The sequence below is a fragment of the Aulonocara sp. 'chitande type north' Nkhata Bay genome, linkage group LG6, assembly GCF_057382095.1.
Source record: "Aulonocara sp. 'chitande type north' Nkhata Bay isolate Kocher_YH1m ecotype deep benthic linkage group LG6, A_spYH_male_GT1.1, whole genome shotgun sequence".
NCBI classification, from domain to species: Eukaryota; Metazoa; Chordata; class Actinopteri; order Cichliformes; family Cichlidae; genus Aulonocara; species Aulonocara sp. 'chitande type north' Nkhata Bay.
The window spans coordinates 11275274-11291294 of record NC_141349.1 but is presented as its reverse complement, the minus strand read 5'-3'; the positions used below and the strand labels follow the sequence as shown (position 1 = coordinate 11291294).

The 16021-nt window shown below is 41.2% G+C and overlaps 1 protein-coding gene across 1 annotated transcript; it reads right to left on the bottom strand.

Moving 5' to 3' along the window:
* Positions 1 to 8317: 8317 nt before the first annotated feature.
* On the bottom strand, positions 8318 to 10875 carry LOC147327301 (uncharacterized). The gene is made up of 2 exons (XM_086297508.1): positions 10724 to 10875; positions 8318 to 9273 (listed from the first exon to the last, which is right to left on the bottom strand). Exons 1-2 carry the CDS (start codon positions 10773 to 10775, stop codon positions 8318 to 8320), a joined length of 1008 nt encoding a protein of 335 aa, XP_086153634.1. The 5' UTR covers positions 10776 to 10875.
* Positions 10876 to 16021: the final 5146 nt, after the last annotated feature.

Sequence of the window (16021 nt, the reverse complement as noted above, 5' to 3'; positions counted from 1 at the left end):
GATCAGCGACCGCTGGATTCTGCAGCTCACCGTCTGAAGCCAGGAGGGTGAGGAGACCAGAGCAGCAACTAAAACTTGTGAACCCAAGGAATGTCTAGTAGCCGTGTTTTTGCTATTCAGTAAAAAGTAAAATACATTCAGACAAGATGAGAAATAGAATATGGTGACCATCAGTAATCATGTTTTATGTTTGCTGTGCACATGCAGGACCATGTTTGCAAATCTAAGTGTGCATCAAGGGGGTCCGAACAAGAAGTGCAGATAACAGCAGAAGCTGAGATCTATACAGACAAAGACACCAGCACAGGCAGAGTTCATGACATCATGCTGCTGCAGCTACTAGCAGCTCTGATGTCCATCCTATAAAACTACCTGACTGTGAGTTGTGGATGTTTCTGCTTCAGGTTCATGTGTTCTGACAGATACTGACACGTCGTACTAACTTCAGTTTTAGATTCAAATGATACATTTATGTTCCTGTGGCTCAAAGTTTCTTGCTTTGAAGTTTTTTTTCTTAAAGTTTCTTCTTGACCTGAGCTCTGTGCTGTGAAGTGAGTTCAGCATATGTAGAATATATTTCCTTTATCTTATCCCAACAGTGGGAATCAGGATAAGTACTCACAGGAAGCTGCTTATCAATTGAAAGCCCTGGTTATCAAGTTAACCAGGGCTTTCAATCCTAATGGATGTGGATAAACTATACTGGCAATGCAGGTTTTAAAAAGGAAGATAAAACTGTAATATTAGAAAAATATGAAGGGTTTAAATGCATAATACAGACTGAAAGTAACAGCTGCTGCAGAAAAACCAGTGTTGTGTGTGTGTGTGTGTGTGTGTGTGTGTGTGTGTGTGTGTGTGTGTGTGTGTGTGTGTGTGTGTGTGAGTGTGTGTGTGTGTGTGTGTGTGTGTGTGTGTGTGTGTGTGTGTGTGTGTGTGTGTGTGTGTGTGTGTGTGTGAGTGGAAAATTGCTTAGTAGTAAAAGCACTGTATGAATGTGCAAGAACTTCAGATGCTTTGTTCAATAAGACTATCAGGAGGGACTATGCGCTTACCTGCTGCTCCTTGGCAGGTAGCTCTATGCCCTCCTGGGTTTTAATTGCACCTTAGAACACACATGCATCAACACTACAATGAGCGGGTGGAGGGAGGTTTGGAGTCTTCTCCCACCCCCGTTCTCTGCGGCCTGCTGGAGCGGGAGGGCTAGGAGAAGTTGGCCGTCCGACTGCGGTCTGGGGTGTGGGGCCTCCCTGCTGCTACGGAGTCGGGGTGGTCTGCCTCTCCCCACCGCAGGGAAAAGGGTAACACCACCTGGGTCTGGGTGCAATTCCCCCCTCCAGGGGCAAGGGTACCTAGACCCGGTTTGTAGAGTACGCTTGGGGAGTGTGATTGTGTGTACAGCGTCTCTTTATGTCTGTCTCCATGTTGGTTGAGTGTGGAGTAAGTGCACATGAGAGCATGAGGGTGGGAATGGATGTTTGTGTCTGTGTGTGCTTGTATGTCTGTGTCTATATGTCAGGTTGGGTATCAGACGCCACCTCTCTGGGGACACCTCAGGCCCTCCAAGATTTGGAGGCCTATCTCCACCCACCACCACTTCCACTGCCGGTGGCGGACTCCCTCAGGTGTCGGTGCGTTGGTGGTTCTTTGTGTCTGGGGGTGGGTGTCCAGGTACACACCGGCTCACTCCTTGGTGGCCGCTTATCGGGGCCTGGAGCCTGGGGCTCGCTCGGGCCCCTTCGGAGGTGGGGTGCCCCCGGCCTCTCGGCCTGGGGCTCGGTCACTCAGGTGCAGCTGGGGGCCGGCGGAGCTCATGGGCGCGTCACTGCAACTCCCCCTGGCTTCTGCTCCGCGGCTGCTGAGTGAACCCTCATCTGGGACTCTCCTCAGCTCTTACTGGGACAGTGGCGCGGCTGCCCCTCTGTTGGTCTTCCATGGTCTCTTGTGTTCTGGGGGCCTCTGGATGTCTGGAGTTTTGACCTCCTCCATACCCGCTTCACACCCTGGAGGACGGGGCTGTGGCCCCCCCACACTCCCTAGCAGATCGTTACATGGAGAAACCTTTGGAATACAAGCGCGCTGATCCACACAGGTATGTACACGGGTGTTCACTGCTCGTAGACTTAAATTACACCTTTCTTGGCCGCTACTTCGAAGCACATCTGTCCTGCGTGCTGCACAACAACATTGAATATTTAGTATTTACTGCTGTTTACACTTAGCTAGATTAATGCGATGGTGTTGTGTTTAGTATGTTGCTTTGTTTTTTTTGCTTGTTTTCTATTTTTCTCTCAACAGGTGATCCAGGAGATTTTTTTTCTCCCCCCCCTTTCTCACTGTCCCTCTCCCCTTCTGTTTCTCCTTTCCTTCCTCTTTCTTTCTTCCTTTCCTATCCCTCACTCATGTCTGTCCCGTCTGTAAAATCTGAAAATAAAATATAATAAATAATAAAAACAAAGATCGACCAAATGGACCAATACGGCAATGCCACGATGATCCATTTGGCAAAGTAAATCCATTGGGTATCCTTGTTGGTCTTCAGACAACAATTCTGATGGCTAAAGAACCAAATGGGACAGGCAAAAAAAAAAAAAAAAAAAAGACAGCAAAAATCCTGACTGACATCACGACCTATCATTACACAGGAGAATCTGATGGATGGATAATTAAGTATTTCATTTAATTAATGTTTGAAAGACAGTTTCAGCTTTTATTCTGTCAGCTGCAAACTTTCTGCTGTTTATTAGTTTAAGAGAAAATAAAACTTAATATAACAACAGAATTTAAACATAGGCTGCAAACTGAAAAATGTCTACGAAAAAATGCTATTGAAGAATTTTAGCCCCTCCCACTGTCCATGTAGTACAGTAGGAGGGTCTAAAGTTGAAAGTTTCAAGGGATCTTCCAGGAATGGTGATGCTGCTTTTCTGGACAAATGATCTCTAAGCTTGAACTTAACCAGAGGGATATAGTACAAAGAAAATTCAACAAGGCTTGGCTTACTTTGCGTTAGCTGGCTTGAGAAAACGTAAAACACCAGTCAGTGTCACGCCGCCGGGTATATCAACTTCTCTATTAAGCTGTGCTTTCTGCTTCACGCTCCGTGCCCACGCATGTAACAAGGGCTGCTACAAGGCCCTTTAAAACAGGAAGTAGCATGTGCTGCAGTGAGCTTGAATGGTGTCCCAATGCGCTGAGCAAGCACAGTGCAAGCATGCTAGCCAGGTGTGGTGCGTGATGATAAAGTGGTGACTAAAACTCTATAAAGGACATAACTAATATAACAGCAGGTCAGGGTTACTCTTACAATTTTCTCTGGTAAGAAGTCAAAATCCTTCATATAGAACTCTGAAGTTACCTGGAGAGATGAGATCCTGCTTCATAGTACAGGCCTCAGGGCAACATTTCAAAGTTAACGTGCAAAACAATCAATATATGTATTTGTATGTAACTGACAAAAAAAAGGAGAGAAAAGTGTACAAACACTTCTTGTGTCATTCCAGAGTTGAGGTCGCAGGTTATGGTGCCACCACTGGACTAGCTAATGAGAAAAGAAGGAAGATGATTTTTAACAAATTTGTTGTATTAAGAAAAAAGAAAACAAACCATCCAAACTGTTACTTTATTAGTAAAGAGATGTTGCAGATATTTGTACTGAAATTGTATTTTTCTTCATTTCTAATGTGTTCAAAGCAAAAACAAGCTTTTCCTGTGAGCTCAGACCATTTTATTTCTTTCTGCATTTCTGCATAAAATACAAATCTGCATCATTTTTTAAAAAGTGCTTTAAGCTGAACTAATTGTCCCTTTATTTCTAGAACCTGGTGAATCACCCTCTCTTCACTGTGCAGAGACTGAGGTTGTCAGCTGTACAGAGCTCAATGATATTTTACAGAAATAATTCCCCGAGGTCCACCGAGTCAGGAGCTATCAGCACTGGTTCTGTGGACAAAGTCCTGGGAAAGATATATGTCGAGTGAGTTTGCATGATCCCTCAGCTCACAGCTGCATTTATTAAACATACAAAATACAGAAAGATTTTATAAAACTGGGAAACTGTATTTCTGTCTTGCAGGGAGACTCTGGTGGAGGAGTGGTTCATAATGGCAGGATTTATGGGGTCTCTTCTTTTGTGGGAGATCCAGACTTTGTATGCAGAGCACCGGCTGCCTTCATGGACCTCTGTGATCCTGAGTATGCAGATTGGATCAGGAAAACTATCAACCCATAAAAAGCTGTGAGGTGTGGATAACTGTAAACAAGCTGAAATAAATAATCTTTTAGAGTTTAGCTTTGGTTTCTTTTATTCTCTTTGATATAAGCAGTAGAGGATTTCAGAATTTCTGTTTTATTTGCCAAAAGACGTTTTTTCAGCTGCACCCACACACAGTTTCTTTAGATAACTTCAACTGCAGAAAGTAAAAACTCAGCATTAAGTTTCAAATGCAGTTTTAAAGATAATGATAATATGGTGTCCCTGAAGAAAACACCCGTCAATAGAAAAAGCTGCAAAATCCTGCAAAATGTAACAGAAGTTGAATAAAACACAACGGAAATAGAAAAAAAATGCAACAAGGCTGAAAAACTGAACAAACAAACAAAAAACAAACACAAATTACAACAGAAATAATAACAACGATATAAAAAAAAATAAAGTAGAAAAAAAACATTCTCATCCTAAAACTTGGTGACAAAGTGGAATATGGTAAGGAAACACTCACTTAAGTGCTGTCATTACTCAAAGGTTCCTGATAATCATGCATGAAGTGATTTCTGGAGGGGAATGAAACTTAACTGAACTGCTCCCTGTGACATTTTGACCTGTCAAACGCAGGCGTAACTCCTGTTATTCATTGTTGTATTGCAGGTCTGCTGTGCACGACGTCTGTGAATCTGAGTAATTTGGTACAGATGAAGGAATAAGACTGCTCAGATGCTTTGGGTGTCACGTAATGATCCCTCAGGTTTGGGTGTCTTTGGTGCCCGTTGATTTCAATCTACCTGCACATTGAACAGAAATCCTGCCATGACAGAACACACTAATGCCTTTTCAAGGGAGAACCGATCCTAATCTGAGCTGTCAGCCCCAAGTTCTCTGCAGTCATCAAATCAAGCATAATCTGGTTTGAACAGGCTCACTGCCTCACTGCAAAAGCCTTTTTACCAGCTGCTGTTTGACAAATTGCAAAGCCTCTGAAGAGACTTTAGAAAGGGGGAAAAAGGATACGAAGAAAAAGCTGAACAAAAAGCTATCCATGCACTGTTTAACATTTCACTTGGAGCTTATTGACTGTATTCTATCTGTGGATTGCATTATAGCTTCTCTGAGAGCTTTGCTCCCTGAAGATTTTATGATCTGTGAACACTGAGTCTCTCTTGTGGCTGTAAACCAGTCTGCTCAGCATGGCACTGCATGGCAGAGTTTCTCTCCATTTTTTTGAATCACCTTTGCTCAGTTGTGCTCCTAACTGATCTCCTGAGTTTGGCTGTATTCCTGGACTTTGCCCTTTAGTTACTCTTCAGTCTCTTTGACACACAGGCTGCCAAATTTGAAATAACATTTTTAGTTTTGGAAAAAGAAGAGCGTGTCTAGCAAATTCTTGCACATCCTTGTTCTTAAATAGCACTTTTCTACTCAAGCACTCAAAGTACTTTATACACCTCATTCACCCATTCATACAAGCACTTTTCTGTACCTAAGTTCTTTCTATCTAACATTCATACTCTGATGGACACGTGAAAGAGCAGTTTGGGGTTCAGTATCGTGTCCAAGGATACTTTGAGATACAGATCAGATCAGGCAGCGATCGAACCTCCAACCTTCTGATCGGTACTAATTGGACGTTTGCTGCTGCACATGTAGCATCACAGCTTAGAAGATGGTGGTGTGGAAATGTGTTTCCCATTAACAATTGACTAAGAAACTCTTAGTCAAGGGTTAACGTCACTAATGTCAGTATTTTCACTGATCTTCATTAGATTAGATCAACATTGTTCCTTAATCCTGAGCTGTACAGGAAAATAGATTTCTGATACACATGTACATAAACAAATAAAGAGAGATGTTTCCCACCTGCTGAGAAGACAACAAATGCATAACCTGATTACCACCATCTCACATCCTCTGATTTCTGGCACCTATAAGTGAGATTGATTTCACTGTCCTGCTGTCTTGGCCTTTAGGAGAACACAGTGAGACAGATAAAGCTTGCACCAGATGGTGGAAACACATTGATCGTGGTCTTAGACACAGCATCCACACTCTGTACATGATAGTGTGTGTATGGTGCTGTTTGCAGGAACTTGATGAGGCTTTGCTTAAGTGGAAATCCACTGATGTTCAAGCCCCAGGGAAGTGGGCGGGGGGATAGGACCTCTGGGGCCCTCTTCCTGATGGAGCCCTACCTGACTCCTTTCACTGCTAAAGCAAGAATGGTGCCACAACTCATTGAAACAATACTTCATTTCATCAGAATCTTCAAATGATTCTGTTAAAAACAACCGCCCAGTGTACTTGCATGGCAAACATCGTGATTAGATATTCAAGAAGAGCCTCTTAAAGATGAAGGTCTGTGTCTCTTGACCTAAACACATAATCCAGTTAAATCTGATTTATGTTCATTAATGCCCTCACACTGTAACTTAAAGTAATAAATCGGTCACTGATTAATTACAGAAGTACGTCTGTGAGCATAAAGATGTAAGCCTTGGACCATCAGGATAAAATGTGGTTGGGAAACTTAACAAGCTTTGATAAAACTTCATCAGTAGCTCAAGCAAGACCTCAAAACCTTCGATCACCACGGGTGGTTAGCAGACTGTGGTTGTACCATGCAGCCTAACAACATGCAGTAAATTGCAGGTTAAAGCAGTCTGCTTACACATTGTTAAACGAGGGAAGGGAACTAATGTGGCTGTCACATTACCCTTTTGTCCCATTTCATCCCAGGACTTGATTCAATTGCTGCTCACTTTCTACAGTACTTAAAACTGATCAGTAGGACCTGAAACTGCAAACATTCAAACATTCAGGCCAACAATCAGTTGGTGAACATATTAATCTACTACAATTAGCAAAAATGAATAAATAAACAGAAGAAAGTTGGAGTGATATCAGAGTCATGCAAGTTTTTGACCAGCAGGTTAAACTCATGCAAATTAGCTTCATCCAGGCTCATGAAAACACTGTCCTGCTTATAAACAGCAGATCATTTGTGTCAGTGTCAGGATGGTTTATATTTGAGCTTTTAGTTCACACAGAACAATTTTTATTAATTGTTTTTAGCGATTACGAAAGTCTGTGAATCCCCAAATTGTTCAGTTGTTCTCTTTGCTCCCCATGAGGTCACTTTCACCATGTGACAAAAACAACACCCCACTCTACACACTCGGGCCACCAGCAACTTTCTAAATCCTCAATAAAAAGCTGACAGGTTGCAATGATGTTCCAAATAACCTATTAAGAAAACAACTAAATACACAGAAAATGTTATGAAAATTGGTTTATTTTATATCTCATAGTTTTAAATGATGCAATAAAAATATGTACAAAACATCACAAACTGTAATATTTTACAAATGCTTACGTCCTGCTGATGCAATGGAGACATCTTCCAGTGACAGTCTTCATCAGTGTGAGTGTGAGGAGGATCCTAAACCCACCAACACAGAAGTGCATGTTCACAACTCCCTCTGTGCAGGCGGGGTCAGGACCCTCCTCACCCTGGGTGAGGAGGGTTGGTGCTGTGGCCAGTCAGGTATGAAGTGCTGAGAGTGGATCTTTGGTCCTCTGTGCAGCTCTGTCCACTCTCAGCTGCCCTGCAAAGTAATAACACAAGAAAGACGTCATTTTAACACAAAACAGCATTTTCATTGTTGGTAGCTGCAGTATGTTGTTAAAAAGCAATTTTAAACCCAACGTATACACATGAAAAATATAAATAAAGCTAAACCTACAGTGCTGCTGACATAGGATGATGATTTATACCAACTATTGGAAGAATTTTGTCTTCAATACAGTTTGTTGTCAATGTGAGGTGATAACTTACATAGTTGGAACACAGCACCACTCTCCCGTTTTTCACTTGGTCATCCATCCTTCTCATCGGGTTGGTTGGGGTAACGCTGTCTTCTGGGTGGGGTGTTTGCTCCATCTTGGACGTAACTGGAAGTAATAACAACTAAAAAACTACCTTTAATTCACAATGTAATATTAATATTAATGTCACATATCAACAAAAAAAGCAATACATTTCACATGTGCGAGTCACATGTTCTTATATCTGTAAAAACAAAGTTTAAAAACACATTCTAACATAAACTAATCAGAGTCACTGTCATCCATGGAAAGGCTAAAAGGCCTCTCCCAGAAACGTCTGACTCCAAAACTACCTGAGGATGTTGAAGGGGCATCAAACTGGTCACTCACCTTGCACCTCTTTGCACTTACCTCTTCGGTGCAGATGTCTTCTCTGCTTCTCTTTTCTGAGGAAGGAGCAGCAGAGAGATCAGCTGAGGAAGGAGCAGCAGAGGGAGCAGCTGAAGAAGGAGCAGCAGAGGGAGCAGCTGAGGAAGGAGCAGCAGAGGGAGCAGCAGAGAGAGCAACTGAGGAAGGAGCAGCTGAGGAAGAAGCAGCAGAGGGAGCAGCTGAGGAAGGAGCAGCAGAGGGAGCAGCTGAGGGAGGAGCAGCAGAGGGAGCAGCAGAGGGAGCAGCAGAGGGAGCAGCTGAGGGAGCAGCTGAGGGAGGAGCAGCTGGCGGATCACCAACTGGGGCAACAACTCGAGGGAAGAGTGGGGCATTGGCCTGGCCGAAAGGCGGCATGGCGATGGGGGCAGCACCTGGAGCAATAGGACGTTGCCAATCGTGCCAAAACGGCTCTGGAGGGTGCTCCCGGATGAGAGGGGAATCATCTCTCTCATCCATGGTGTCATACCCAGAGTCATCGCTAAGCCAATCCCCCCACTCTTCTGAGTCGTTCCAGTCAGATGAATTGTCAGTCTGTTCACTAAACTCTTCATCGTCTACAGGTAGGTAGGGGGGGTACTCACCATACTCACCTTGCTGTTCACCGACATCAGCATCTGGTGCTTCATCAGAAGAGGGTGAGGGTGAGAGAGGGATAAAATACTCACCATACTCACCTTCGCTGATACGCTGGGTATCAGTGTCCTGAGCTTCACCAGAAGAGGTGGTGCTCTGGAGACTGTCATCCAGGATCCTGATGACTTCAGGAAGGCCTTCTTCTGCAGGGCGTTCAACCACATAGTCAAGACGCCCTGTGAGGAAACAATTTTTAAAATAACATTAGGAATGTAATAGACACCCAGTGTTAAAGCAACAGACCTACATCTGTTAGTTTGAGCAGAGGATGAGAGAAAAGCATTTTATGTCAGACTGAATGACACTTCTACTTGTTCAATCTTTAAGTGAAGTTTTTTAATAGAAGACCACCAAACCTCCACCAAGGCAGCTCACTCTGTGTACTTTTAAGGTGACACTATATTGACACTATAAATGTCACTGTATTTTGTGTACATTCAATTTGTTTTATTTGTTCCTTGTAAGCCTTTATGCAAACACTATGTTGGAATAGGTAATGGATAATAGGTATTGATTTGTAAATAGCCGGACATGAGTAACTTATTATATAAATATACTACAGTACATTTATAACTAACCATGCAGCTCATTCTCCTGTTTTATTTACAATTCACGATGTCACACATTTTGAAAAAAGCTCATAGGTTAAATATGTGGATGCAAACCATAATGTAACATTTAGACCACATGTACCAATTGCATGTCCTAAATATATATATATATATATATATATATATATATATATATATATATATATATATATATATATATATATATATATATATATATATTTTTTTTTTTTTTTTTTTTTTAAATAAAAACACAACCTTCTTGGCAAGAGTTGGCAAGAATTGCACACACAAAGCTCTGCAGGTATGTCTGAAAATGATGGTCAAGTGAAAAACAAACAAACAAACAAGCAAACAAACAAACAAACAAACAGAAACTCTTAACTCAGAATCCACATTTTTAGAAATGTGCACAAGGACTGTATCTGCCATAAGGACAGGTACATCTAATCTGTGGTAAACATGCTATCCCTGTGTAAATATCCCTGTGTACAATATCTCTCTCTGCTATCTAATAAGGTTAAAAGCATTACCGTAACATAAGATAGGTCTTAATGCCATTATTACTACTGTTTTCATATTCTTTTGATATTATTTTATTTGTATTTTTTTATCTTTGTGTTTTGCAGCAGAGAAAAAATATAGTTTATGTCAATAAAGCCTTTGATCCGGAGAAGAAAAGGATGTCAGGAGGGGACCTGGATCTGTGTGTTTACGCCTGCGTGTTCTGAGGCCATGACATCTTGAAGATGCCGTTACCACAGAAACTGATTTTTGGGCATTTTACAAATTTTAGTCCATTAAGCTATTTTTAACCATTTCATTTTAAAGAAAAGTGTCAAATTTGAAGCCTTCAAGTCAAAGTAACACCTTTTTTCATATTCATACATCAGTCGTTAATAATTTCTACACCTCTCCTGGAAAATTTAAAACATACAAACAATTTACGGGAAACAATCTTGAATACACATATTTGATCACGTTAAAACTTGATATTCACACTGGAACTTGTTAAATTATTACAGTAATTTACATTTAAAGAAATTTTCAAACGTACCTGCAGCGAAGTCCAGGTGACAGTCGGGGAGTCCGGGTCCACGGCGAGCCATCTTCAAACTTGAAAAACAAAAACAAGTACAAACGATCCACAGATGAAGTACTTGTTATGCGTTCAAGTTATATCCGCTTTTAGTAAAATGGTTTGCAAAACTTAGCTTTCCACAGGCTGAGGTTGGAGCAGGTCGAAACAAGTCCACGAGCAAGTGTAAACAGACGTTTGGAACCTTGTGCAGCATTTATATACCCTCGGCGGCCATGGTTACGGTTGTCAACGTGTACACGTGCACGGGATAGAAGTATAGGAATGGAGCTCACCACAGTGTAATTACAGTTAATTTATGGTCATTTACTGTCAGGGTGGAAGTAATGAATTACAAATACTCACGTTACTGTAATTAAGTAGATTTTTTTGGGTACTTGTACTTTTATGAGTAATTTTTCAAGTGTGTAATTTTACTCATACTTGAGTACAACTTACACCATGTAATCTACTGAGTACTACTGAGTACGCCCACAATTTGAATTAATATTCAAACCTTTCGTCTGCATTTTTGCAGCCAATAAGGCCGTGCAATCCCGACCGGCCAATTTAAGACATAAGCAAAGATAAACTCTGCTGCAGCAGCAGGCACAGGTGTCTGGAGGTGCTACATGGTGGAGTACAAACTACTTTATAGACGGAAGATTTGGAGACAAAGAAGCCAAAATGGAGACAGAGGACAACACTGTCAACCATGAAAACGACGTAGAAAAGACGGAGGACGCGTGCCCGTGGCCATACCTGGAGGAATTTTTCATGTGCAGAGGGAGAAAAGGAGACAGCGTCCAGATGCAGTGCAAACTTTGTTTGACCTCTACAGTCATTTCAGCTTACAAGACTTCAGCGTCTAATCTTAAAAAAACACATTGAGGTAAGAGGTTTTACAACTATACGTGTACAATATTGCCTTCTTATTTTTCATGTGTGTTAAGGTTATTAGTTTGGCTAAGATATTGTCACCGCCATTGGTTAGCCTGATATTAAAATAAGACGGAGCTAGCTAATGTGCGTGTGTGTGCATAATTGAGCTAAATTCGTAGGAATGTTTTAGCTTATTATTTGGATAACCACCGTCATTACAATAAATTAAATTTGTAGTCATTTAAAACTCACAGGCCTACAATCAGCTGGCCTATATAAAAAACAAAAACAAAATTTGAACACAGTGCTGAGCTGCATCTCAAATTAATCTTCCAGCTCTCAGCTGACATGTACCAGAGCCCGATTGATGGATCAGTTGATCAGGATCATTGGCCTGATATAGGTCTATCATAGTGACGTGGCTCTTAATCAGTAGGGTTATATGTTTCCCAATATGATTTTTTTTTTTAAAGAACATAATGTGGATTGTTTTTATTTGTTAGCTGTATGGGCAGCATTTTTGTGTATGTGATCCCTTTTCTTAAATTACATTTGCTATATACACATATTTTGCTCTCTTAGTATTTTTAGAACCTGACTAATACTGAAAACTTTAGGGTGATACTGATAAAAAGGAGTTAAAAATTTAGATACTGATACATTGGTCGATACTCTTTTTACAGATAGTATACAGATTACAGAACTTAGAATGTATACAGAAATTCATGTTTTTTGCAATGATCGTTCAAAATTGGTTTACATTTGTAAATAAATACAGCAATATATCTGCAAGATTTGACCAAATTCACCACTCTTTTATACTATGCTAAACAATCAAAGATTAGCTCATGTCTAGTTGAATGATGTTTTAAAAATGTGTTTTCCTGTAGTGTTAATCACAGTGATGTTATGAAGTAATGTATGAACCTGACGTATGATAATATTTATCTCTACAGAGGAAACATCCATCGAAGATTGAGCAGTACAATATCACTGTGGCATCAACATCTCGTCAGCGAAAGACCACAGCCACACCAAACAAGCTCTCAGCAAATACACAAGCCAAGTTACCAGACCTGATGTTGAGAGCTGCAAACAAACATGTTCCACAAGCAACTGTTGACATGCTTGTCATCAATTTCACATGTGAGGGTCTACAGCCATTTGCAGTGGTAGAACAGCCATCTTTCAAAGAATTGGTTACCACATTACAACCTCAAGCCAAAGTCATCTCCAGACCCACTGTCCGTGCCAGAATCTGTGAAGCTGCTGATCACATGAAGATGACTTTGGTTGCAGCATTGGATAAAGTCAAATTGGTTGCTACCACTACTGATTGTTGGTCAGCTCATCAGAAAAATTACCTTGGAGTCACATGCCATTGGAGGAAGAGTCCCTGGAAAGAAGATCTGCAGCACCAGCATGCAAAAGATTGAGAGGGTCTCACACATTTGACATGCTTGCTGGTGCGCTTGATGATATCCATTGCCAATACAAGATTAGAGGCAAAGTTGTAAGAACCACAACTGATAGTGGATCCAACTTTGTCAAGGCCTTCCACATGTTTGGGGCACAAAATGATGCAGATGAAGCTGAAGATGAAGCAGACCCAGAAACTATTGACCTGACTGACCATATTGACTACCATGAGGCAAGTGCAATTCTTGATGAAGACTCTGGTTTGGAGTATCAACTCCCGCCTCATCAGCGATGTGCATGTCACCTGCTAAACCTTGTGGCAACATCTGATGCTGCCCTAGCAGAGAGCATGAATGAAACCTACAAGAGGCTCTCCCGTGCAAGCTTTGCAAAATGCCAGGCCATTTGGAACAAAACTCATTTGGCTAATGAAGTGGTAGAGGACAAGTGTGAACTACAGATCATTCGTCCCAATGCAACACAATGGAATTCAACCTACCTTGCCATTGAAAGGATAATACGCATCATTGATGAGAAGGGGGAAAATGACATCAGGAGCATTTGTGAGGAGTTCAAGGTGAAAATGTGAGTAAAATTGGACACCTACCAATATGGTTGCAAATTTTGTGAATTTTCCTTAATGGATGGTTAAAAACGTGAGCAGACTCTTAATATTAAATCAGAAGATCCCTATTATAGTCATGGTGGGTTTTGTTGTTGTGTCTTACAGGTTGAGTCCTGCAGAAGTTGCATTCCTTAGGGAGTACTGTACCACCATGAAGCCACTGGTGAAAGCTTCAAACATTCTTCAGTCTGAGTCCACTTCCTTTATGGGATGGCTCCTGCCAGTAATCCAACAACTACTGTCCAAACTTAGCAGGCTGGAGACATCAAGCAAGACATGTGTGCCACTCATCAGGGTGATCCGAAGGGCCAGCTCTGTTCTAGGATGCCCTCTGGACCCAGTGGAGGTGGTGAGTGACAGGAGAATGGCGGCTAAGCTGTCATCCCTGTTGGACAACGTCTCCCACCCCATGCAGCAGACTGTGACAGCACTGAGCAGCTCCTTCAGTGGGAGACTGCGGCACCCACGGTGTGGGACGGAGAGATTTCGCAGGTCTTTCCTCCCCACTGCTGTCAGACTCCACAACAAAGACTTTAACTGAACAAACACACACATCCACACATGTGCAATAACACTAAGTGCAATAATCTTTTCTGGCATCGTTGTATTTTTACTCAGTTGTATATAGCATTCGTATTCTATTTTTATCTTATTGTATATTTTTATTCTATTTTATTCTACTGTATATAGTATATTATTTTATTCTATTCTGTACAGCTGTGTACTGTATTTATTCTTATTGTATTCTAATTTTTGCGTCATAACTTTTGCACTGTCCACTTCCTGCTGTGACAAAACAAATTTCCCACATGTGGGACTAATAAAGGTTATCTTATCTTATCTTATCTTATCTTATCTTATCTTATCTTATCTTATCAGAGCCCTGCAAAATGGCCTTCAAAAGCGTTTTGGAGCGATGATGGAGGATCCAGAGTTGGCTGCAGCTGCAGTCCTCTTATCCAAGTTCAAGACTTCCTGGACTGACAGAGCAGATGTAACAGAGGCTGGTAAGGATTCATGTGATCCCATTTTTTTGTATTTTTACATTTGAACACATGCTTAAGTGAGTATTTCACCTAATACATTGTAAGCTATTGATGGTCTGTCCTGAATACTAAACAATCCTTTTTGAGAATTTGCCGTTTTTAAATTTGTGTTCAGGAATAATCACTGAAATTTAAATAACAAAATTGTGTTATCTACTTACAATTACAGCCTTGACATACATCAAACAACATCTTGAAACGACAGAGCATGAGAGTGAGGATCAGCAAAGAGAGTCATCTGATGAAGATGAATTCTTCTCCAGACCAATCTCCAGAAGGCTGCAAAGTGCAGTTGAGCTTGATGGTTACCTTGCTTGTGCCACAGACACCATGGAGCTGCTGCACTCCTTCTCAGGTATCAAAAACCTCTCTCTTAAACTGAACACAGCTCTGCCTGCTTCTGCTGCGTGTGAACGACTTTTTAGCTGTGCTGGTCTACTCTTCACAGCCAAACCAAGTTGGATTGCCTCTGTTAATTTAGAAAACCAGCTCTTGCTGAAACTGAACAAAAGGTTCAAGTGTGACAGAAATGCTAAGAGTTTAAGACACTCACCTGCCTGTTGTTCATTGTATGGGGAAAAGTTTAAATGGTTCTACGCATGTTCAGAAACATATTTGTCATTGTTTTAACAAACAAAATTCCTTCTTTTATATCTACATTTATTTACAAAACAAGTTACCTTTCTATACCTTGTTCATCTGAGAAATGTGCTTTGAACATAAATATTTATACTGGTGAATCGAGTTGAATGCCTGCTATTGACGACAGAATAAAACATCAGTCTGTTAAAAAGTAATTAATACTCTGAGTAGTTTTTGAGAAGAGTACTTTGTACTTTTACTCAAGTATTTTTTAACACCAGTACCTTTTACTTGTAATTGAGTACAATTTAAGCAGTGTAACAGTACTTGTACTTGAGTACAAATTTTGAGTACAGCAGGTGGATGAAGGAAAGGGGAGGAAGGAGGAGGAGAGACCCGCGGACCGGCCGCGTCTCGTATTGAAAAGGAACCCGATTTGTCCCGGACTTCAGCTTGAATGGAAAAAAAATACACAAAGCTGGAGTTCTTCTGTGTCTTTACGTGGCCAGCTGCCTCTTCTTCTCCCATTCTCTCTCCCTCTCTCTCCTGTTGCTACTTAAATCATGAAACTGATCAATGATCAGCTGATCGCTTTTCTCTTGGAGATACTATATAGCTCATGCTTACGGAGCCCCTCTGATGACATCCTCCAAAAAATAAATAGATTGTGGCGACAAAATACTACTTCCTGCCCTCGAAATAGTATAAGTGCCCACGAAATAC